Here is a 25,766-nt window from a genome sequence, read left to right as displayed (position 1 = left end):
ACCAGACTTTTCCTTGAACAAACACTTCCAGTGCATTAACCGTTTTTTTTTTTCTAGCTACCTCAAACGGGGCAGGTACCAATCCTCTACTTAGTATCCCTTACTCATCTCTCTGGCTTTTGCAAAAGCTGATTCCCTCCCGTCTTTTTGGTGCCCGCCTTTTATTGCTGTCCTTGCTCATTGAGACCCGCTTCCCATTAAAAAATAAAGAATGAGAGGGAAAAACAAAATCCTTTAAAGTAAATATTCCAAATTTGGGGGCTTTAAAAAAAAATAAGGGTTGTCATAATTTTTGGAAAGTTGTTAGCAAAGGGATGTGTTGATAGGAAGAATGAAGTTTCTTCTGGATGGTGTTTAATAGCAATGTAGCGTGTTCTATTACAGTTGAATTTTATTTACTGTTAGTCAAACTAACGCAACACCAACAGACCAAGTACAAATCGGGACTGCTCAGGTCAACCGTTAGCAGTTAGCAGCATGTCCGTCTCCACCTGGTTACCGACTTCTTTATGTTTGAATTGCCAAGGGCCCCCACTCTCATTTGCTTGGCCCACATCTGGGGTGTGTGCGGAGGACGAGGAACAAAAGGTCACATTTATTTTATTTGGTGGGAACCTAATGCATGGTTTCTCCTGAGTAAAATGAGGAGAATGCCTCTGGAACAGCCCATTCTTGATATAATCAAAGCTTTTTAAAAAGAGCAATGAATACACTAATTGGGCTGTTAACCAGTTAAGTGCCTTTCTCCTTACTGGAAGGGCCTGGAAATTCAAGACCAAAGGAATCTCACTACAAAAACAGTGGCACCATTGTGCTAAAAAACGTTTTCAAAAAAATATGTTTATCATGTTGAGAAGGAAAATATTTACACCTCTAAACCTTTAAAAGGCATCAGGGTGAACTAGGCAGCCGGATTAAGATTTGAAATGCATTACACTGGAATAAATTATTTCAATACAATTAATAGCAGAACAAAGTGTCAAGCTTTTTATCACATTTCTAAAACCGAGTTACTTATTACCTATCCTTTTTCCTGCTCTTCGCTGTTCTCCTCCACAGCATGCAGATATTCCCTAAAGCAGACTAAACCTTTATGATATTTTAAAGAAAACATAGTTTAAAATGATCGAAACAGTAACTTTCAACAACAGCGAGTGAACATGCACGTTAATAATACTGCCTAATTTTGTACCTGTGACAAAACTCTGGTTAAATTCAATCAAATGGGGAAAAGCCGCCTAGGTGAAAACCAGCATCCTTATTAATGTTCAGCCAGCGTAGAATGGATGCAGCTAAAGAGAAACTGTTTCACAATAGGAATCTCCTGTGAAAAAATAAATGAGTAGGAATGGGTAAAGATGAAGGGCTCAATGATTAAAATGCTGATCTCTTTATTCTTCTTGTTTGCAAATAAGCTGTGGGATCACTATCTTAACTAAGTTTGTAGTTAAGTCAAAATACCATTCAGGCGCGCACCCAAGACCAACCAACAATTTGGGACTAAAAGCATTGCACATTTCGCGATTTTACCTGTTATGTACCACTTCTAGCCACTCCCCCTGCCCCTTTTAAGCAAATAGGCTTTTTATTGGAAAATGTTATTCACCCATTTAAAGGCCACCATTACATTTGGGCATTTGAGGCACAAGAGTAGTAGCAAAGAGGGGAGATACTTAAAAAGGGCAGGTCGTCCAGAATTCATGCCCATTTCTCTGACAAAATGCAGGTGAACACATTCATGTTTCTAGGCAAGGAAATTCTGCTTTGAGAATCCTGCTGCTTCCGAACTTGTTCTAACCGGCTAGCCACATTAGCCTGGTTTGTGGCAAGTAGCAAACATCAGTTCTATTCCTGGTTCATTTGCTGATGTGACCTGCTGACAGCTATGACTTCAGTCACTAGGGCTATGTAACCTTTTAGTTGACAATAAATAGACGAAACTTTGATTCTGTAAGAGAGGAGTTCAAATATCTCAACCAAGAGTGTAACTTCTAAAAAAAATCACTGAAATAAAAATATTATTTTCATAAAACTGGGTGTAATTCTGTCTATGCACATCCCAAAAGCTAGTGTATCCATCTTTTGTTGGGATGCTAAAAATATTTTTTCCACCCTTTTTGAGTTGAATTATTTGGTAATGGGGCAACAGCACAACACAGAGAACGCTAAGAGGACCAAAATGTTTGCAAACAAACTTTCATTATTCTAGTTCAATCTTTTACAAACAAACTGTACAGAGTCTTATATGGTATAAAACAAAGGAAAACATCTCTGTCTATTCAATTTAACACAACACCAAAATAAAGCAATTAAGACTTTGGGGAATTCAAAGGTACAAGAAAACAAAAATGGTTATTACTAATTCCTCAGCTTTTTACCGTAAACATTTGTCATTTAAGAGACATAGTGTTTAATAAGGTTTCTTTTGTACTGAAAGTACTTTTGGTCTTTCCTCACCGTAGAACAAATGAAGAATTAAATGAACCCCATAGCATCCTCTGAAGGAGATGAAAAGATAAAGCTCCTAGACACATCTAGCTTATCTTTAAGAATCCATTGTTTCTGAAATTTTCACAAATAAAAATACTGAATCCTCAACTAGTGATGCTTACTTTTGGAAACAATAAATACTGTGAGGTACAATAAATCTTATAGGAATAATAATAACAGAAACATATTAACAGTTTCCTTTGGCAAATTTAACGGAAGTGAATGCTGATGTGAACACAGAAAAAATAATTACAAAACATGAAGAATGGAAATGACATGAAGAGTTAAAACAAAAGGGGTATTTCTAACTTTAGACTGATGAGAAATGTCTGAGGCCATTAAATGCAGAAAAGAAATACATTCTCTTGAAATTATTGTGTACTATTTGACAAAATATTCTTTGTTTATACCTCCCCCCCTCACTTAAAAAAAAAAAAAGACAACAAAACAAAACACAGTCTGCAATGCATACCCTCATGGTTTTGGCTGCAGACTGAACTTGAGTAAATATCATCATTTCGTCAGTATGTTGTGGTAGCTGAGGCTGCCGATGTGGTTAACCAGCTCAGGCAACATGTGTAAACATCGGAAACAAAACAAAACAAAACAAAACAAAAAGGTTTGGAGAATCATCTCTCCCCTCTTTCTCACTCTCAATTGCTTGGTTTTAGGCTTGCTTTCATTTCTCTCTGACAAATCGTGTGGGGAAACACAAAACACTAAACAGTGAGAAATCCTGTTTTAAAACTCCCCTTCTCTGGCTTTTCAGAAAGGAGTGTTGCTCAATTCAAGTTCAGCACATGTTTTCAAAGCTTCCAAATAAAATGTCTTTTGATCTTGTCTATCAAACAGGCCTGAATCATAGACTACTGAAAAACTTGCAACAGATTAGGCAGTCATACAACAGACTAGCCCAGTTCAGACTTTTTTTTCTTTTTAAAGGATGAGGGTAAGGTCCTTGGAAATGAGTGTTCAACTCTTTTACTGTATTCAGCTTTGTTCCATAGTGAGTAATTTGGACTTTTGTATCCTGAAATATTATCCTGCCTCTAAAGAATAAATGCCTTGGCTGTTTCACACCACATAATTTTGTTTTCCTTTTATGTAACTTAACATATAAGCAAGAAGGATGCAGTGTTGATTCTAATAACATTCGGCACTTGAAAGAATCACCAAGTGTTTTTTTTAAAGCGGTTTTCTGGTGGCCGACAAATTGGCCTGTGGTTATGTTGAGTGACTAATTGTATTTTCTTTTCTGGAAACTTGTGCAAAGTTGGCAGTTTTGTGTTAACACTAATACTTTTGTTTGGCATTTGTGCCCTATACTGACCAGACCATTTTTATACAAGTGAATTTTTTTAAAAAAGACACTTACTTGAAGTATGGCAATAGTTTAAGGATAAAAAAGCATGGATATTACACATCCCCTTGTAGTGTATGAAAAAAAGTGCATGACTGGATTTATGTACTAGTACAGGACATTTTAAAAAATCAGATCTGTGCTGTAAAGCATGCCAGCACCTCTTTATCTCTATATCTAGCAGGTAGTAAAAACAAGACCATGTTGGTTTAAAAAAAAAAATGTGCATTAATGCTAACATAAATGAATAGAGCTAGCCAGCAAACTATTTTTTTTTCCTGCGTATCTAACAGCTGGATGTAACTGTAAAAATTAAACAAAAGAGTTAAACAACATCAATACAATTGTTTTACATCATTGGCCTCTCAAGGCTAAATATTTACAAGTGAATCTGCCATGCTTTAGTTGAAGATTCTCTCAAAACCTTAAAAGTTCACAAAAGACAACTATTAAGAAGTTCCTTTTTTCTTTTTTTTTTTTCCCTTTTATTTTTTTGCAGGCAACAGTCATGGGTACAACAAACTGTCTCTTTGGAGAGGACCAAGAATTATTATTCTGTCAAAATTTGGGCTACTTGCACGCTTTATGTGTGTGTGTATGTGTGTTTAAAGGGTACTTTGTTTTCACCCCAAATGAAATATCCCACCCCTTTTCCAAAATTATAAAGGAAATTTCAAAAGCACCTAGTGTTTATCTTTTTATATCTAAAGAAAAGATGTATATGTGTGTGTGTGTGTGTGTGTGTGTATACACAGAGGCATACATGTGTATACACACATGCACACACACACAAAGTACACACTGTCTATGGCAGTTCAAATATGTAGGCCATCTGGTGAGAGCTGGCATTTGTAGTGTCCATTCTGAGGCTAATCTACTGAAGTGAAGGGAATGTTTTTGTGGAGATTAGGGTTCTGACTGTGCCGATTTCGGCTTCGCACAGAGGAAAACATCATATTGCAACCGGGGACTTTGCACTTGTGCATTTCTCGCAAATGCACAGTTTTGTAGTGCACTCTCAGGGTCCCCTTGTTGCTGTACATTTTGTGGCAAATGTTGCACATAATCCCACCATTGCTTCCGGACAAGCTGCTGAACATCAGAGATCCCGAAACTTCAGCCCCTAGGCTGCCGGGGAGGGCAGGGGCCTCAGCCTTGTGTGCCGACTCCCCACTGTCACTCGCCCCGTCAATGTCGTCAAGAAGAATCCCTTCGTCACTGCCTGCGTCGGATTCTCTGGAGGAATGGATGCTGCTGCTGGACTGGAGGCTGGAGGTGGTGCTCAGGTCAAGGACCATGTAGTCCTCTGCCATGCCTCTCCCATACCCGTTCAGGTGGGAGTCTTCCGTCCCTGCGGGAGAGGAGGCGTCTTCCCGGAGGTCGAGCCCCAAGGGGTGCTGGGCTCCGTAGATCTTCATCAAAAATTCATCCCGGAGGTCCTTGCTAAGGGAGGGCTGTGATGAGTCCAGGCCCATGTCATCGAGTTCTTTGGTCAACAGTTTACGATGCAGATTTATGTTGGCACTGTGTCTAGGAAAACAAGAGGGAAGGGGGGAGGGCAGGTGTAGAGGGAGTAGGGAGGGGTGAGAAAAAAGAGAGCATTTTAAAATGGATTCAGCTTTCAGGAGGCATCAAATAAGCACATTCATTGCTAATTGCACCATTATAAAAGCAAACATTTCTCTACATCTTCAGGATTTGGGAGTAAGTGGTGGTAGGAAGTGCAATAAGGGGAGCTTTTCATTAACATAATTTTTATAAGAGACTAAAATTCTTCAATGGTAAGATGAATGCAAACCCATGTACCTTTTTCTCAATGATTGTTATGTTAGCTTTACTATGTAGCAGCACCCGCTGCAGAGAATCTCATAGCAGAGATTTTAGAATATATATTAAGTAAGATAAAAGAAGGGGAACTTTCTGCTTGTCTAAACTGAATAATTTCAATTTACCTAAAAACAAACAGAACTTTTTTCTACAGCAAACACTATTTAGATGTATAAAAAGGATTTCTTTTTAAGTAAACAGTCCAGATAATAAATGTTCAATTTCAAAAATAATGAAATCTTGCCTGCCATATTCCTACACTTCAAGTTTTAAGTAGAAAAAAATTAGCTTAATAAATTCGCAATTTGGAATAGGGTTATAGACTCTTTAAGATAAATCCCTTTTCTCGGAATGATCTGGGATCTCAGCTAAATCTAATAGTAAAATCTATTTATTTTCAGAAGTTGCCGCATTTTAGAGTTGAAAATGTTTTCATCAAGCAATTTAACTTTTCAAATTTAATTCTTTAAAACGAAAGCTGAAAAACAGATACTGGAAAAAAAAAAAAAACTTTAAATAAAACCCACCAACCCTTAAAAAAAAAAAAGAATCCTGCACTTTAAACAACAGAAAACCAAGGGACAAAAGAGAAAAAAAAAAAACCCACACAATAAATACAAAAAAAATCAAGCACAATAATAACATACGGTCCCTGTATTTTAACAACTGGAACCCGTACTTCTTAGACAAGCAAAACTTTTACTCTACTCACTGAGTGCTTTGCTTGTGTAAAAAAAGACAGGATTTGTCCCAGAGCATCCACAGGGATGTCATGCTTTACAAAACCTGATATGTTGTTATCTATCTGAAAACATTGCCTTAGTATTTACATCCCCCATTTATTTTTAAAGTGCCCTTGGGCATATACCTCTCTCCACCTGCAAAGGCTCACATGTTTGACAAGTACCTAAATTGAAGGCTACCCTTCCAAAAAATAAACCAGTAAATAAATTACAGATACATAAAGCTTCTCAATAATGGCAGAAGCTCTACATCTTGGAGAAATCACTGTGATAATAGAAATAACCTAGAATGGCCAGTATAAAGTTCAACAAACCTCCCGATTATAAATAAAAAATACGAAGACCAAAATGAGTCACTCTATTTGGTGACAAGCATGGCTAATATTTTTTAGAGGTGGTTGAGAGGTATGTGCCTCAGAGACAAGAAAGGTGAGAAAGACTTCCACCTTTCCACACAAGACAATATATATAGCACTCTAGATTTTATGGGGAAGAGGGGAATAGCCCTCTCCACACTGCACTTAGGAAGGCTGAGCTTACCTTGTGATAATAAGATCAGCTTTCTAATCTTTTGCTAAATCGATCACAAAAGAAAGCAAGAATGAGAGACAGAGAGAGAAAAAGAGAGAAAGAGAGAGAGAGAGAGAGAAAACAAATTCACATTCTAGACATCTGGTTTAAAAAAACTTAAACAATAAAATAGGGATTTAAATTGTTCTGATCACAAAATCATTTTCTGTCATAAGCGATCATCTCAGATGCTGTCTTGATGATTTTCAGATCGGCTGCATAATCCAAAAATCATTAATCAAATTAAGATAAACCAAATTCGCAGCATCAGCATCATCCATAAATGAGTTCTACACAGATGCATGCAGTGTACAGACATGTGAATGATAAACAGAAGTTGTCCCCATGGTCCCTGGTCTGACACAGTCGCTCCCCATTTCTGTGGTGTCAGATGGCATATAACTCTAAGTGCAGGTTGCTAAGCAGAGTGCAGGAAATGCCTCCTGCGAAATCTTTACCCTGACACGTGGGTATGACACCACCCGAGTTATTAAAAAAGAATGTGGAAATACAGTTACACTGTACTATTACTCTGTTGAAAAAACAATCTGCCAACCATAAGCAGTTCACGAAATCCCACCCCTCTGTTTATTATTTTTGACACCCCCCTGCTTTCTTTAATTCTACAAACACATTTTATGATGACTGCAATCTAGAACTCTGTGTTGCTTCTCACACATCTGCAGTTACCACTTCCTAGATTCGCTGCTGAGAAAACAGCAGCCAGATACACAGCAGTCATATCAAGACACACTGAATATGGAAGAAAAAATTAACATTGACAAAAGGACACACTGATCGCCCAGATGGACACATCTTTCCTAAAATGACTTGTGAATCACACATCTTCACCGATATGTTACCAGGAAGAGATGTTTCTCTTCATTTCTCACTTACAGCAATAGAAATCTGTAATCTAATTAGATGATGTACCAGCCCTCAATATCTGTCAACCAAACGATGTGCAGAAATGTGTAGACCAGCTCTGGCACTCTGTTCAACAGTGTCCCTTTTCCGCTGTCAGCAGTACTGTTGGCCTCTGCTAATATAATTACATTGACTTTTATTCAATTAAGTGCCATCCTTTGCTTAAAAAAAAAAGGTACTTTATCAATTGATTCAGGTGTAATGCAATAATAAAGATGAACTCATGGCAGTGCATTAGCTCTGCTGTTCATAACTTCAGTACACAGGTTCATTCATGGTAGTCGATTTCCATTATGCAACCACAGTTCAAGAGAATTGATTCTTTTATGTTCATTTCTTAATCTATTTCATTTTTGTTTAATAATCCTCCTAAATACCATATGCAAAACACTTGAAGTGGGGATGGGAAGGATGGGCTGTGTAAAGCCTGGGGGTTTATGATAGTGGGCTTTGAGATTTTCTAACAAACACAGTATTCCTGGAGTAGTAAGAGGAAAAACAAGAGAAGGAGTTAAAGAAGAAAGGCTTAAATTCTTTAGAGAGTACTGATACTGTCTTTCAAGAGGTTAGGTCCAGCCTCCATAGAATGGACAAAAGGCAGCACTTGATTTTAACAGAGACCTGTTGTCGGACTCTGGAATCAGTCCATCTAAATCATTAACTGTCATAAAACACTGTCCTCACGAGGAGATGCAAAGACCTAGGGTGAATAGCAATTTACAAGTTTACTTGGATCAGAAAGCTAAGGATATAAAAGAAAGGGAGGATGAAAGAGATTCAGAAACAACTCATCCCTACTAACTATCAGACATACAGAGTCGAGGACCCTAAAATGGGAGGAAGACAAGAGAATGCTGGAAAAGGAGAAGGATCCCTTACTAGAAGCAGCAATATACAGTTGTATTTAATAAGTAGAAGAAGGAATCCATGAAAAAAACTAATTTTGGGTTCCCTAGAGAGAGAGAGATGGTTTTTCTAGGAAATAAACTAAGTGTTTTGAATATTTACCTCCAGAAAAGAGGGAAACATAATCATTAACACAAATCTATACTGTATTAGAATTAATATTTTACAAGAATATAAACAGTATGTGAAAGCTGTTTCTACTTGCTTTGATTTCGTAGGCAATAGCAGTATGCAGAAGTAGATTCCTCTCACACACAAAAAAGTGACTGGGATAGAGAGAGAAAATGACTTTATAAGAAGAAAGGGTAAGGATCTGGTTTTAATAGGGATCTGGCGTTACTGAGCACAGTAGTACTTATTAAGAAGAGTGGTCCAAAATTTAGCCCCAAGAAGGTCACTTTCAAGAACACAAACTAAATCTGATTCAACCTCAAGTCTCCTGCAGTAAAGTGGAATGCTTTGTACATAAGAGATACTTAAAAGTACACTTATTTGCTTTCAATCAATAATATGCATGAGTCCTAAGAAGCTTTCCTCAAAATACACTGTAGAAAGCAAAACAATGATCCCAATATTGGAGGTATGTAACAGAACATTCAAGCAAATACAGTGGTAGTACAGCAGACAGTGATTCTGATGTATTACTATCCCAGTATGGTGCAAGGCAATGCTATATACTTAGAGCATAAAACAGTCCTATACTTCGGGCTATGCCTAGAATTACAAACGCTTCCTCTGACCCTCCGCACTCTTTCCTACACCTTCCATACTGTGAGTTTACCAAAAGCCTCTGGAAGACCAAGATCACCCTTAAAGGTAAAAAGTAATGAAGCCTATATTACATAGGAGGGGTCATAACACCAAACTTATTTTTTGAAATGCTAAGTGGAAGTACTCTAACTGGACTAAAGTAGACTACCAGTCTTTTTCAGTTTCTTTGTTGAAAACTTAGGTCAATGATATCTCAGTTAAAAAAAAAAACAACTTTACCATGCAACCACAGAAGATACCAAATTCATCGAACACAGTCAAGTAAATGCAAGTGTCCTTTAGAGAGAGAAAGTAAGTCTTGTCTTGGGCTTTTCTTTCCTCAGATCTCCCTTTCTAAACTTGTTCAAATGTCCTGTTCAACTTATTGCAATGTTTAACCCATAAAAGTTAAAATAAAAAATATTTAATAGAAAAAGTGTTTTGAGGTTTTAACTTTTGAGGTATAGGGAAGGAACTTTTTCTTTAAAATAGTCTCATGCCCAAATGAGAAAACCAGAATGTGGCAGTCAAAATTGAGTAGTGAATCAAGTTGTCAGTTACATGACAAGTCCAACATCTAACTCTCAATTCTTAATTAGGTTTGAGCCATTCTAAACTTAGGGAATTGAAACAAAATACCTGATAATTAATTACAATGCCTCCAATTACGAAGGAATTGAGGCTCCATTTTGAATTAGTTTTTGCCTGTATTTTCTTGCTCACCTCTGCCACTCAACATACACACACACACACTCTCTCTCTCTCACACACACGCTTCTAAAATTATATCATCAAGAATGATCTAAGTGATATTTACATAGCAGATAACATATATATAATATATATGTATATATGATGTGTATGTGTGTATATGTATGTATATGTATATGAGCATAGAGATATACATTTATATCTAATCTGGGGAAATCTGGATGCCAGGTTTGAGTGTACTGTGGGATACCGGGTCAATAACACTCCTGAATAGAAAAGTAAAACTGCTATCTAGATCGGCAGAAATGAAAAAGGAAAACCTCTGCCCCTCACTGATTCTGTTCCTGTCTGGATTGCTACGACACTATCAGTTGTCCTTAACGCCTCAAAATTTTTATATTACCATTTTATTAACGGTAGGATGCTTACAGTCCTGTGAATTAAATGACACTTTGATAGTATTTCTGTAAAACTAGTATTTTCAAAAAAAAAATAAACAAATGTAAAAGACATATTAAATGCAAGATATAAAAGCTAAGCAAATTCTTGCAAATTAAAAGTATGAAATTCAGTCACTTCAATCTCTTTCAATATAAAACAAATCATCTATACTGGTCACGCAGACAGTTCCCTCTATATTCAAATTATTCACTTGAAGATAAGCTCCCACCAAACTCTTCAGGGGTTTAGCTAATTTACTGCACAGATACGGCACGTCTGTTGTAATAACAGGTAGGATGTATTGGGGTCGACCATTTATCAGAATTAGACTTCTTTTCTCAATTCACAGTGAATTATGCTGCCGACATGACTCCCCTCTCTCAGAGCCTGCCATCCCCTCATGGCCCCTAATGTGGCAGGCAAACAAAATTGACAGTCTCGTCTTGTCAACAAGGGGCGATTCTCCTGAGAAGCCATTTAACTTTGCCAAGGAAGCAACGTATTAATGTGCCCGTCCCAGGAATGTTAATCATCTTCAAGCTTCCGACCTAACTTTGACGTGAACAAAATCACCAAATTTGTTTACTAAATGAATCGTAATATGCTAATAAGAAAGCATGACATATATGGAAAAGCCAAACAGATGGTTTGTTTACTCCACTTTGCAACTTTATAAATGTTGTAACTCTGAAGATGTTAGTGAGAATTATTGGTTTGTTGGCAGAGGCGAACGTGTCTTTCGCATACTAAATCTGGCGCTACAGTTAGAAAACAATTTGTCATTGCTGTGGAATGCATAAAAAATGTTAATGTTGCGATGGCATTTGGGAAAGCAGATTGGTAGATGAAAATGTGCATGCTGGATGCTCAGGTTAAGTGTAGTATTAACATCCAACAGCCTTGTTCCCTAACCATTTTACTTTTGAGTTGTATCTGACACATAAGGCTTCTCCAGGGTGCTGATTATTCAATAGGTACCTGTTGCACTGCAATGTGAGACACTGAGTGTAACAGTGAATAGGATTATGTTTTCACAGCATTTGGAAATATTCTCAGTCAGGCAGTTCGTATGGTGCTCAGCTTACTACCACTGTTGGGCAAGAAAAATCAAAGCCATGAATGCTGGCATCTTTAAAGATTTAAATAAATCCGAGGTAAGAATTTTGAATTTTATATTTACCCTGGATGAACTAAAGCTCAGGTCTTTTCCATTCTGTGATTTATAGCCTGAATTACAAAGTTTAGAATACACATTCCCAAAATAATAGGAATGCATGTTACTCTTGATATTCAAATTTTTCTGTCACTTTAAAACTAAGTTTTCTTTTCTAATATGTACAACATGGAACATCAATTTCTTTCTGAGATCTTTTGCAAAGGAAATGCTTCCTAAGACTAAATATTCAAAATGTTTTCCTATCATTAAAATGGTTAATTTATGACCGTTTAAAAAGATAACATTTAGGGATGTATGAGTTCCCCAGAGGAGGGGACAGAATTCTCTAGACAATATTTTTATAGACAATATTATTATTTAGCTATGGCCTTATCTAGAATTAATTTTATGTTGAAAACAAAACTACTTAAGATACACAAACAAAAAGAACGTACAAAATCTAATCTATGTCTTTGGTTAAATGGTATTAAAACTGTCAGCTGAAACATGAAAACTTCAGTTAACCACCAATGCACCTGTGCTACTAAACATTTTGATTTTCAGAAACATTCGAGTGATTTTTGTGATATTCTTTTTACTTTCAGTTCCGTAAGCATAGCTGAAGCAGCAGAATTCTGTATTAAAGATGTGCTTATTTCTCCCAATATTCTTAACCACTCCCAGCTTCTTAGTCCTACATATACATATTGAGAAGACCTCTAATCTCGTGGGATTTCCTGGTGTATCACTGTGTAGTAATGAGATGTTTACCTGTCTGCAGAAGAGAAAAGAGAGAGCAAAGTGATCTAAAGAAACCACTGAGTTCATCTTGCTGCCCAAGGATCACTTTTGAGTAAGAAACATTAGCGGCTATTCCAGCCTGGCGCTTATATCTCATTTGAAACATCTCCTCATTCCTGACCAACAAAGAAAATTTCAATAAACTACTTTTACTGGTTTAACAACAGCAAGCTCCTGGGATTGTCAAAGTGCTAACCCTTTTCCAAGGAGAGAAGAAATCAGCAGCTCAAATATAATTAACCTTCCATTCTCAATGCAAACTGCCACGCACAGGAGCTCTGCAGTCTATTAGCTAAGTCATAATGGCCAACAGGCAGAAGCAAAATTGGTCAAAAAGTTGGCTGCTGCTGTCATATTTTTGGAATTATGATTAATGGCACTAATAATGTAGATGATTACTGATATGTGTATCTCCAGCAGTTTATCATATTGCTCCGGCTGCCTACGTCCACAATAAACAGGATGCTATCATTTACCTCTTTATTGAAGGCAATCCTTCTCTTGAAGGAGCATATTCTAATTACTTCGTAATGTTTTATGTCTTAAACATTTTGCAGCTCTGGACCTTGCCAACTGCTTCATGTCTACCATTGATTAATTACTGAATGTTTAATCAAAATTTAGAACCTAATGTAGTCATTTATGAGCTCACTACAGTGCCAAGGTAGTTAGGCTTTGCTCCCAAGTTTGGAGAGGGTTGGGTTCAAAATCAAATCCCAGATATGCATGAGGATCCAAGAATTTCACCTTGGGTGCCCTGAGGTTGCCAATTCCATCTCTGCTGATGAATGGAAGGTAATCTAACTACAGGGTAAACAGCATTTTTACCTACCCTCTCCCCACTGATTTCCCTTTCCTCTTTCCCCAGTTCCCTAATCAAGAAAGTACTTCCGTTGGCTGCTTCTGAGAACAAGAAGGTCCTCGTGAATACTCATCATGAGAACATAGTTTTGAAGTGGTTAAACAAGTGAAAAATAATTTGCTGGGACAAATACATGAGTTTTTTTTTTAATGTGGATTTTTTATGGTACTGTCATACAACCATTCACCGTTGAAGTTAAGTGTTTTTTTAATACCATTACTGAACTGCTGAAATGGATGCTAATATAGCTTGGAGTGCTAATGTCAAGTCCCGGTAATAAAAAAGACAGACTGCTGAATGAAATAATTTCAAGTAAAAAATAGAACAAAAGTGCTCTCTCTCTTGCTCTCCACTTTTATTGAATTGGGACTGACTGAGCCAATTGCTTTAGAAGTCTGTAAAACACAATTACTAGTGAGCGAACTGACCCACCAGTGCCCCCTCAGCGACAGACCAGACTAAAAAGGCAGCAGAGTTAGAGCAGCTCCCCTCAGCTGGCCATCAGACCAAAGAGGCTTCCTTCTGAAGGTCTGTTGTTCTCATTGCCCAAATCTGTCTCCTTTTACTTACAAAAATCTTGTTATTTCCCATCAACGAGATACAGTAACTTCATACATTACCTTCCAAGATAAAGATACCTATTCTGGCAATTAAAGATGATCTATTTATCTTTTGATATTCTTATTTATGGGTGTTTCTGTATAAACACACATATACATTATGTAGCTGCCTTTAGATTAGAACGTTAGCATAATTTTTGAATAGCTGGTAATAATTTAGATTGATATATGCGATAGCAAAATTGAAGCATCAGTTACATATATTCAGTTAGCAACACTTGCCTGTTCTTCTTTCCTAAGGTAAAGTCAAAATAATTAGAGCAATCAAGAAAAAGAATTAAACTCGAATTGGGTAACATTTTCACCCCTAGTTAATAAAAGAAGTAATAAACTCCATAAAGTACTAGAGTTAAGATCACTAACACTTCAGGCATAACAGCTTTTTACCAGGAATTTACAACTCTTGTTTTAATTCAAGCAGCCTGCATTAGAACATAAAATCTATGTATTTCTTTTAAAGTGTAGTTTTATGTTAAATAACTGAAGAAAAACTGTCTTTTCCTAAAAAGTATTCTTTCTTCCTCTTTCCTCAGCCTGCTTCTCTCTGACATACGCATGTTCACGCGTGCGTGCACACACACACACGCGCGCACACACACACACACACACATCTTGGCACTTGAAAATCAAAGTTACTAAATCCCTTTTTTATGACACTGTAATTTTTTGGCAAGTGCAAACTCCTTTCATATTCTGCCACATTCATTTATTTGAAAGTAGTAGGAGTCTTATAGCAAAAACATTAAATGATTTCTGAGGATTTTTAAAAGAGAAATAAGAAAAGCGATGTAGCCCAAACTTTATTGTGAAATTTCAACAGAGAAAGAAAAGTCTCCCTTCTTAGCACAACAATGAACGACCACTTATAGCGAGAGAGTCTTTCACCTAAGAGAGAACCAATTGATACAAGCAAATGTTAATATATGGGTGCAGTCTTACAATCTCCTTCCTGGTGGGAAACAGCCTATGTTTTTTTTAAATAAAGAAGATTACCTATCAAAATTAATATCTCAAACAAATAATTATGTATTAGAAAGAATCACACCAAATAAAATCTATCAGAGGATCAGATAGATAGATGGTGGTGGACCCGAGAGAGGCAGAATCAAGAAGATGACACTTTTGAAGTGGTGTCATCAAGAAAAATACTGCCTGTGTACTCAGTATGTACATTCTGCTCAACAAATGCTATTTTTGCCTACATTTTGAAGATAATGCTGGCAAGAGCAGCAGCTTGTTGCTTTTGAGGAAAGAATAAAGAGTATATAGAATCATGTCTGTGCAATGAAGTTATGTAGCCACAAGAGATTTAATGTAACTCCCACCAACAGAAATTTGTAAAAATCTCTTTGTATCATGATAAGGAAGTCTATCGCCTGCCATTAGCTCTGTTGTCTATTTTGTAGGCAGTCTGGTGGAAGTGACTGGTGTAGTTCTTAGAGTGGAGGAGTGAAAGGTCAGCAGAGGCTTAAATGAGCTTGTCTTATATCCAGCTGGGCCAGCAGGAGGTCATTAGGAAGATGGGAGGCTCACTTTAGGCTTGACAGAGTCTCTCCCCACGATACTAGGAGGCTGTTTTGCTCATTGTTCTTCTCCCAGTATATAAAAGGAACTCCAGAGACAGAAATGACACCAAAGTTTATTTTACCCACCAAACTTTCATGAGGAGGGGCACAACTAGCACTCACTCACAAGGGGGATTTATTTTGTTTGTTTGCCTTTGATGGAAAGTAATGGAGATAAGTACAAAAGACCTATTGATCTGCTGGCTCTATTGTGAAACCAAATAAAGTAATAAGGGGAAAAGAATCTCTTCCTTAACGTTTAAAAGTCAGAGGACTTGCTTCACTTCATAAGAGAATTTTGAGAAAGGAGAGTTGCAGTTTGATTGGCAAAAATATAGGAAATGAAATAAATCGCTGATACCTTAAAACGTTCTCTTCTTGTACTTGGAGAGGATTAACAGGCTGTATTTGACAGCTAATTATATTAGGGCAAATATACTAATAGTTATCTTGAATTGATGCTGAGTAACTCATTTCTTGGAGGTATTGCCTAGTGAAATCATGTGTATTTACTGAAAAATCTCTCCTTAGAAAAGTTCTAAGTTCCCAAACATAAGAATGATGGGAAAAATGGATGTTGCTGCTGAGGTGATAACAGGAGGCAGGTAGCATGTTTTCGCATCTTCACCTCTATTGTTAATGTATGCAGTGGCTCATCAAAGGTAGCTCATGTTAATTTATTCCTGCACACCTGTACAGGGCTGGAAGTCAGGTAATCAGACGAGCAAAAACTATACATCTTTGCTTTTTAGCTACAGCTACCCAGAGGCCTATATATGAACAAATTTAGTTCTGGAAACATCAGCAGGTTTTAATAAAGCAAATACAGATGTCTTACTCCATACAAATCAAGAAGTTTACATGTTTAAATCTGGACTGATTTAACTAGCAATCAAAGAGAAAGTTCACACTTGGCACCAATAGTTGCCTCATATTTATTTATAAATCATCCTAAGCAAATATTATTTTGTTTTAAAATTTATTCATAAGGCTGAATCACCTTTCCTACACCTTGAAGATCAAAGATATATGCTTACCTGATACAATTTAAGACAAACTTTGGCAATTAGTGGCCACTATTCTCAGAGGAAGAGAGGAATAAAGATGGTGAAAGTCAGATAAAATGAAAAACAAAGGAGGTAAATATTTCTTTCTTTGTGAATCATCTAGTTTCTCTGTAGGAAGTCTTCATTTTAGTGAAGAGAGTTTTAAAACTGCCAACCACTAAAAGAGAGGTAAATAGATTTTCACATATTAGTAAATGATAAGAAATTTCAGGGAGGACAGAGGGTATGTCTGTCTGTATTTTCTGAATAAAAACCAAATGCAATTTATTAATAGGCTTCCCTTAACTACATGGCCAATCAGTTCTCCTGGGGATCAAAATTCAAGGCAGAAGGTGAGACTATGACCAAAGGCAAATTAGGCCAAGCTAATTCTGACTGTGATCCTGTCTTCAAGAAAATGTCCTTTATGAACACCACAGGTTCTAGGCCAGTTAGTTATAACTTCGTCTTTCCAGGGAGTTTTCCATGTGAATACTTCAAAACCGAAGGCCAACAACTTCCTGTTACCTGACAGAACAGCATCTTAATAGCAGAAAATCATGGGATAAATCAAGAAGGAAGAAAGGAAAGGTGTTTAGAGACTTTCAGGACTAACACTACACAACGTTATCAATATACACTTAAACACTTTAGCAATCACCTTATTGTATCATGAAGAAAATAATTTACATTTAACTTCTCTAACTCAGACTAAAAATTATTCTAACAGCTACCTATAGACTGGATGGATTGGACTTTTTGTGTTTATTAGCTTGTTCCTTGTCATTAGAGTGAAATGGTCCTCTTTGCCTTTGAATTTATTAAACTCACGCTCACTCATTCACAACTGTACAAAAAGGATAACTCAAACACTGCTTAGAATCCTCAGCCCTCACCCTCACAAACCTTGTGTGTGCCCCATTCTCTCCTCCCTTTTTGCTGAATTTAGACAAAGAACATTCTTGCTCTGCAAAAAGCCTTCAACGTGATCTTATAAAATCTAGAAAGACCATAAGCAAAGATCTGGAAGACTCTGTTAACTATCTGCCAAATCTAAAACACAGTATTTAACATCTTTCTACTTTCATATTATTTTAACATGCTTGTCTAGAGACCAAAAATGCAACTCCCTCGTGGGAGAAACCCAAGAAGACCTGTGTATCACTCCTCTAAGGTGTTCTAAGCCCATGGACAAGAAGGCTGCTTTCATAAACAGGAGGAAAAGGGTTATTCTCTTAGTTTTTATCACAGACATCCTAGAAACCCTGTAGCCTTGCACACTTCAGCCCCCACTCAAAATCCCTTCTAATGCTTTATTTGCACAAGGAAGACATTGTAGAGTCAAGGATGGATGAATCGAGACTCTGGGGAGAGGAAAGAACTGGGCCTGAGGAGAGCAGGATTAAAAGGCAAAGGATGGTTTCTGTTTGGGAAGGTCTGTTGGCTCAGCGAAAAGGTAAGAAAACCTGTCTTAGCTTCACAGTGAATTGAAGAGGAAAAAAGCAGGGACGCAAAATTCCTGGGGTTCTTGTAACTGATGCAGTAAAAGTGAAGAGAAAGGGGAAGGTAAGTCTAAGGGGTAGATCAGAGATGTGATCCAAGAGGCTTCATGAATAGGAGATTGAATTACAGGTTGACATTAGTTGATGAAATGGAAATGAAAGGCAGAAACAGGAATATAGTTATGTTTGAGTCCACTCTGCTGAGATGCAGGAAGAGGCTGGTACCCAATGGCATCTACTGTTTCTGGTTAGTTGGTGGTAACTACACTTGCATTGAATGTTAATTCGAGTCACAGACTCAACAAGGATGAACACTTTTCTTCTTAAAAAAATTTCAAAATTAAAGTACCAAAATTTTCGTTAAGTTTTAACCTGGGATCGAAATAGTTGACTACTCTTGAAAAGCAAAATTTCAAGTGAGAATCAAAAAACTTCCTTTGTACAGTATTTTTTTCAACTCGCTTTTCTTCATTTATCATGTATGACAAAATCCCAGGATTAAAAAGATCAGATGTGATGTGATATTTCACCCAAATGAAATGCATCACCTGTCTTACATGGTTTGCCATCTCTTGTGTGACTGAACACACACAGGGGAATATTAGTACTAGTCTTCCCACCTAGAATATCCTAGACACTGTTCTAAATTCTATATGGCTAGTTAACTACCAAATTCCCAATCCTTAGAAAAATGGGAGATATTCACCTATCAATAAGTGTTGTTTCCTTAGACAAACCACCCTCTCAACAGTACCTCCTTATGTACTAGGACATAAAAACACATGTGACATAAATGAAAGCACCAAGCTTTGGGTGTTGTAGCCTTTTGGTCCCAGAGTCATTTATTCTAGTGTTATGACTTGCAATGTTTTCAGCAAAGCAACTAAAACTGTGATAGGAATTCATGCAAATAAGCTTAAATTTTGGCTTGTCTTCAAACACTCCATTTCCATAAATATTTTATGCATGTTTTCATGAGTCTTTTATTTTTGGTTTAAAAAAAAAAATCCAATGCATTAACCTCATTATTACAAGTACTCTATTTCAAATGTAAAAGAATGAATGAATGTCACTCGCAAACGTTGGGTACAGTATTGTATTTTATTATACAAACTATAGCTATCTTATTGGCCACATTCTGGGACTGTCGATGATAACTCAGAACTGAAAAGATAGGTTTACCATAAACCATTTTTACAGAACAGAGTAAATGGGAGTGGGGGAGAGGGGGTTAGCGAGGGGAAATCTTTAAGAAGATAGATTTCTCTTCAAAGCGTGTTTTGAATTGTATAAAGAGAGCCACTTACTTTCTCAGAAATTTTGCTTTTCATGGATTGGCCCCTTGCACTATACTTCAGTATAATGGGGAAAAATTTTAAACCTTAAAAAAAGACTAATCTTTTAAATATGAAGACAAAACAGAGGATTCTAGAAGCAGGTCACTATTTTTCAGTTTTACCTTAATTATACATTATTTTGTCAAAGAACTGTATCTAACTGATAAGCACTAGAATTTAGGTAGTAGCTTTTGGAAAAATTCATAGTTAATTTTGTTTCTTCTATGTATAATGATTTTTACCATGTAATAAAAGTTTCACTAAAAGTATTTTTAAAAGACCATGTAAAACCAAAAATCAGATCCAAGATAATAGGAAGAGTTAACTGGTGTGTGACTCTAGTTGTGCTGGTGTATTATGTAAATGATCTGCTCACAAGCTTATTGCCCCAAGCATAGGATAACTGTGGCACCCTACCACTGACCACCTTGACACATTCCATTTATATTACATTTTCTTTAGGGCTGAAAAAGAACATTGTAGGTTTAAGACCAGCTGCTTCTGTTTAAGCCCAACTGTTTCAGAGTTGCAGCTACATAGCTAAGGTCTGATGTCATCTGAAGGCTGGACATAATATATTCTAACTAATCCTAAAAGTATATGCATGCCTCCCTTTCTCTGTAGAATTCCCATGATACTTCAGGGTATTTTAGAGATGTGCTCAAAGACATTGTGAAACTAAAATAAATAAACCTACACCGCCATACCATCTCCCCATATTAACAATTAATTTGGTCCCATTTTCTTCTGATGTTTTCATGACTCAAAGAATTCAAGGATACACTAAATACTCATGTAAGAATGATAACATTTCTGGTTATACCTACGGAGTTGCAGGCTGTCTCGATGTCCTGGACCTATGGTTCTTTCCATCCGTAAATTTCTGTTTCTATATTGGATAAATATGTGTGTATGAAGATAATATACTGATTTAATTAAAAAGCCACAAGGCAAAGCAGAAATATATATAACAGAAGCTGCGGCTTCTAAGTGAAAGTTCATGGGGAAGCAGGGAACTGTGTACATAGTTAACTGATTCACACACCTAGATGCATGGAAAAACATACACACACACATACACGGAGCACGGAGAAAAATGGCGTGCATTACTGGGTAAGATGGCATATGATTCTGCATGCTTAATCATAACAAGCATCAACTGCAACAATCCTTTATGAGCATGGCAGCTTAGTTATCTTGTGGTCACTGTGGACAGTCTTTACAGTGCATCAAAAACAGCTAAGCTGGACTTTTTAATGTTAAGTCCAACATGACTGGCACCCTCCACCCCCGGCAGGAGCAGCCAATGGAGATTTACTGACCTGTCTCTGCTTCGGCGAGAGGGGAAGGCAGCATTGCAGCCAGCCACGGTGCAGACATGCATCTCTTTTAAGTGAACGTTCCTGTAGTGAAGCTTCACACTGTAGGAGCTTTTGAAACTCTTCTTGCACACATAACAGATTTTGGGGTCTGGGCTAGAACACAGATCACCTTCTGGGGAGAACTTTTGAGGGCTGCCGTAATTCAGAGATGAGGCAAAACTTTCATGCAGGGCTGCCATGCTGGCTCCTCCACCATTGTATAGTCCATACTGGCTCATGTAAAACATGTCGTAAGTGGGATCTGTAAATTCTTCCTTCACCTTGATGATGTCCTGGTGGGAGGGCTCACTGTGGTTCTCGTCAGGCCTCTCACTGTTCATCAGGACTTTTTCACTCACTTCACCATGAATGTGTTCATCCCCTTCCATGGATTCCTCACCGAGTTTGGGCTCTGATGACTCGGACTCGTTCTCATAGTCCCGCTCAGGTTCTTGGTCCTCAGAGGTCATGCTGTCAGCCCTTCTTATTTCAGTCCTTGAAATGCACCGGGACCTGCTATGCTTAGAAAAGTCCTTCACAGACATGCCTGGACTCATCTCCTCCTGGGAGTGGCAGTGATTGTCCTGGCTCACGTCATTGACCATAGCTCCAGCGTCACTGGGGTCATCATCTTCATCATCGAACTCATCAGCGGTATCGATAATTTCCTTCTCAATCTTTACAGGCATGCTGGACTTCCTGGGCTTCTTCTTTGGGGCCAGGTCAGCACTAGGCTCGTGAGTGGCCATCATCACGACTGGCGCCACTGGCTCGGAGGGTGGTGCAGGGTGCTGCTCTAAGGTACCACTGGTTGGGATGATGGGACTGGTCGGGAGGGAGGTGGGAGGGCTCACCATTTCCCCTGGAGTGAGTAAACTTCTATAAAATGGAGGAACTGGCTGCACAGTCTTTAGCCCAGAGAACATCAGCTGGTTAGGGAGAGGATTCTGTAAGATGGGGTCTAATGGGGGAGTGGTAAAACCCATTGGGGGCCGGCCAGGGCTGGTGAGTGTGAGGCTTGATTTTGTACTTGCTATGACAGGGGTGGCAGCTCCTGATGTGGCCCGAATTAAATCTTTGTCTCGATTATTCCTTAGCATAGGCATGTGAAGGCGAGGGTTGGGGTTTGCACTGTGGCGATTACGGCTTCGGAGGGAGCTAAAGACCATGTTGCAACCTTCAATGGTGCATCGATGTTTGATCTTCAGGTGAACAGCATTATAATGAATTTTGAGAGTACCTTTGTCATAGAATGTCTTCCCACATGCGTTACAGAACACTCTTCCCTTTCTAGAGGCTGACCCCATCCTTCTCATCCTGTGAATCCGGAATGAGCTTTTTGGGTGTTCAGTTTTGGTTAGATCACTGACTGGGGCAGAATTCTGAATGGGGGACACACAGGTTGGCTCGGTTTTGGGCTCCACATTAGTAATGCTGGTCAGGGCATTTCTATTGGATGTCTGATCATTCTTATAAGGTGTGGGAGATACTTCAGATTCACTGCTCTCATTATATTCATTTTGAGTCGAAAGGCTCGGTTCCCTCAACCGCAGTCCTGGCTGCTCTAACAGAAGCCCATTGGGAGGCAATCCTAGCAATGGGGCCGAGACCGGGTTTATGTACTGGAATGGAAGCAGAAACGCAAGGCTGTTGGGGATGTTTTCAAAGTGATGAATGCTGGAAGGGTTGCTGTTCTCTAGGTGAGCAAGGAGGCTGGGACTCCTGGTACGATTATTGCTCTCGATGAAAGTCCTTATGTCTGAGTCTGTCTTTGAAGATGGTACAGCCACGGCCTGCCCTTCTTTCTCCTGAATTGCCATCAGCTCTACAATGGATTTGGTTTCTCCAAATCGCAGAAACTGCTGAAGGGTGATGATTTCCTCTTCTCGAGACATGATGGCCCAGCGGTCCAGCACCTTGCCGGCAGCATCCTAGAGGCCACATCAAAAAAACAACAAAGACAAACACAAAAAACTTATTGATTGTGCATAATTATTTAACGTAACTGAAGGTGCTCTGTCTGCTCATGAAACACAGAGAGCAAGAGCAGAAAACAACATGCAAACACTGTTAATAGAAGTCGACCCACAAAGCAAACTTTTCTGCCATGCAAATGTAGTCATTAGAGTCACAGTTAGAGAAACAGATTGAGTTTAATAATGTCAAAACAAACAAAATGTAGACCACTGGGGCTCTGTGAGCTAAAATGCCTTCACTACTGCTATTTTAACAACAATGGTCTATATACTATGCAACTACTTAGCATACATTAGTACAAGACGTGAACTCCTGCTGTGCAACCCAGTATAAATGCAAAAAATGGTACTTTAATCCTTACTAAATAATGACACCATACGAAGGAATTATATAAATTTTGTGAATTTTACTTCTTCAACACAAGCAGATGTGACACTGGATTCGATGACGAAAATTCCTTTAAATAGGAGCGATTATGTGAATTTCTAAATCAAAAAGATGAATATAAAGTAGCATTACCTCCTATACTCCCATTACTAAGCCATATTTTTTCTTATTTTAATGGCTATATTCTAGTGTCATTTAATTGTGGGCAATTTTATAAGGTAGAGTAAGGAAAAACAGTAGTTGTCCTTTTCCAGAAAACTGATTGTAATCCTATGACTCAAAGTTTGAGTTAGACTTAAAGTATTTGACTTTTATGATCTTGTTATAGATGACAGTTACAGATATTGAGAAAGTAAACACGTGATGGATTTAGATGGAATAAATGTGTAAAAATGTTGTCTCTTAACATCCTTCTCTGATAGCAAAGGGAGTCCACAGAGAATACACATCAGTAATCACCAGACTATGTGTTGTTAAATATACATTAAAAAGTATTTCACACTTTCATTTTTGCTAGTAACTATAAGATTTGCCTGGAGGTAGGACTTAAAAATCCTGCAATGTAATGTCAGGCAATCCATTTCAGCACGGATCGAGAGAAATCTATTCAAACACTTAAATAATGACTCCATCATTTTCTAGGGCACGGCTTCTTCCCACCAGGAAAGGACACTTTGCAACCTTCTGCGAATGACACTTGCTCCAACCATGACCATTAATTTAAGAAAGCATAAAATCTTAAAAAAAAAAAAAAAAAGCAAAAAAGATACTTATTAATTACAGAAAAAAATCATAACGTTATAATGGAGAAACCCAACAGATACCACTTTAACCAAGTGATCGTAGTTAACATCAGCAGTGATAAGTACTGTCACATACCTACTGACATAGGTACTGAGAACGGTACATCATTCCTTTTGTGGTTATAACATCAATCTAATCATGAGAAAACATCAGACAAATCAAATTGAAGGGCATTCTACAGAACTGTGGCTAGTACTCTTCAAAGTGTAAAGTCAGGAAGGATTAAAAAAAAATACCAAGAATAGTTATCAATTGGAGGAAACTAAGAAAATAGGATATATGAGCATAATGTGAAATCCTAGAGATCCTATACCAGAAACAGGACATTAGTAGGAAGACTGGTAAATGTGAATAGAGTCTCTAGTTAATAGTATGGTATCAATCTTATGTTACATTAGGGGAAGCAGGATAAAGGGAACTACTACTACTTCAATGGAAAATTCTCTCTCGTATACAGTTCTACTCAGCCTTGCCGTATAAAATTCTCTCTGGACCACAGTCATATATATGGTCTGAACCATGACAACTAGTTTGATTATAAAAAGATGTCTGTCATGTATTTAAATTACTTTAAAAAAAGAAGCTCTGATAGTTATTTGCTATTCTTTATAAGGCTCACTCCTAGCATTCTATAATTTAAAAAAAAAGTATGTGTAAGGGTGTATATACAGGTGTCCATTCTTACATAAACTGTCACACAGATGTCCCTCCCTTATATTGTAGATAAAATTAGCCTTCAGATAAAATGCTCTCCCCAGCTATCTGCTCAGAATAGTCAATATAATGATGTGGGTACATGTTGACTTTGAGTGATCCTGGAGTTCTACAATAGCCATTTTTTAAAAAAGGTATCACTCATAGCAATTGGTCTATCGTATAGTTTTTTTTTTTTTTTTTGAATAGGGCAAGCAAGGGGGAGTGCTGTCATTACAGATAAACAGAATGAATTTAAATTGTGATTTTGTACAGATTATCTCAACCTCTAATAGCTTTCAGAGCTCAGCAAATATTTAATAGATGTGAAACTGGAAATGAAGAAAGATAAGATTCTTAAAGTTACCAAACTGCTAACTTGGAATCCAAGACTTGAATCCAGAAATTCTGACTCCAAGTTTACTGAGCACAGTGACTGTCATTCCATGATGCCATTTCCCTGGGGAGTACACTGAGTTTGTGATAACAAGGAGTAGGAGTTCTCCTAAACGAGGCTGGTCTCTAGAGCACTGCTATGTCCTCTTCTACACCATTTTCTTTACCATCAAATCCACTCTCTTGCTTGTTCTTTATAGAGCCTTTCACTGTAACTGTTCTCAGGCTGAAATCCCGTGTGAGCAGCATACAGTCATTTCTTCCTCAGGTTCTCCCCAGGTAGACTGCACCTACATCTACATGTCGATAACGTACTTATATAGCTGCCAGCCTCTCGTATTAAAACAGTCCTTAGGAACCATAGAAACTGATCAAACCCACTTGAGGCATCTCCTTTCCATCACCCTCCTGTCTTCCTTCACCCACATGGTTTCTCTTTTCTCCTGGTCTGTCACAATGCCTGCTGCTATTTCTGAAACCACTACCCTTCAGACACTTTTTTAGTCCTGAGAAACTGTCTATGCTAAAATAGAG

The 25,766-nt window shown here is 37.8% G+C and overlaps 1 protein-coding gene across 31 annotated transcripts in view; it reads right to left on the bottom strand.

The window, feature by feature from the left end:
* Positions 1-2,179: 2,179 nt before the first annotated feature.
* BNC2 (basonuclin zinc finger protein 2) overlaps positions 2,180-25,766 on the bottom strand; it is a 390,244-nt gene continuing 366,657 nt past the window's right edge. For 21 of the 31 annotated variants that reach the window (XM_039872019.1, XM_039872532.1, XM_039871502.1 and 18 more), the window contains 3 exons: positions 20,937-22,906; positions 20,438-20,503; positions 2,180-5,380 (listed from right to left, as the gene is read on the bottom strand). In XM_039872019.1, the coding sequence (XP_039727953.1) occupies positions 4,720-5,380; positions 20,438-20,503; positions 20,937-22,906 (2,697 nt within the window). In that variant the 3' untranslated portion in view covers positions 2,180-4,719. Of the gene's footprint in view, positions 5,381-6,960; positions 6,995-20,437; positions 20,504-20,936; positions 22,907-25,766 lie in introns of all 31 variants that reach the window. The other 10 variants (XM_039872987.1, XM_039873098.1, XM_039871585.1 and 7 more) reach the window with 10 other exon arrangements.

This window comes from Pteropus medius, unplaced genomic scaffold (genome assembly GCF_902729225.1).
Source record: "Pteropus medius unplaced genomic scaffold, Ma_sr-lr_union100, whole genome shotgun sequence".
Classification (NCBI taxonomy): Eukaryota; Metazoa; Chordata; class Mammalia; order Chiroptera; family Pteropodidae; genus Pteropus; species Pteropus medius.
The sequence above is the reverse complement of the archived record's forward strand: the minus strand, read 5'-3'. Positions and strand labels throughout refer to the sequence as shown.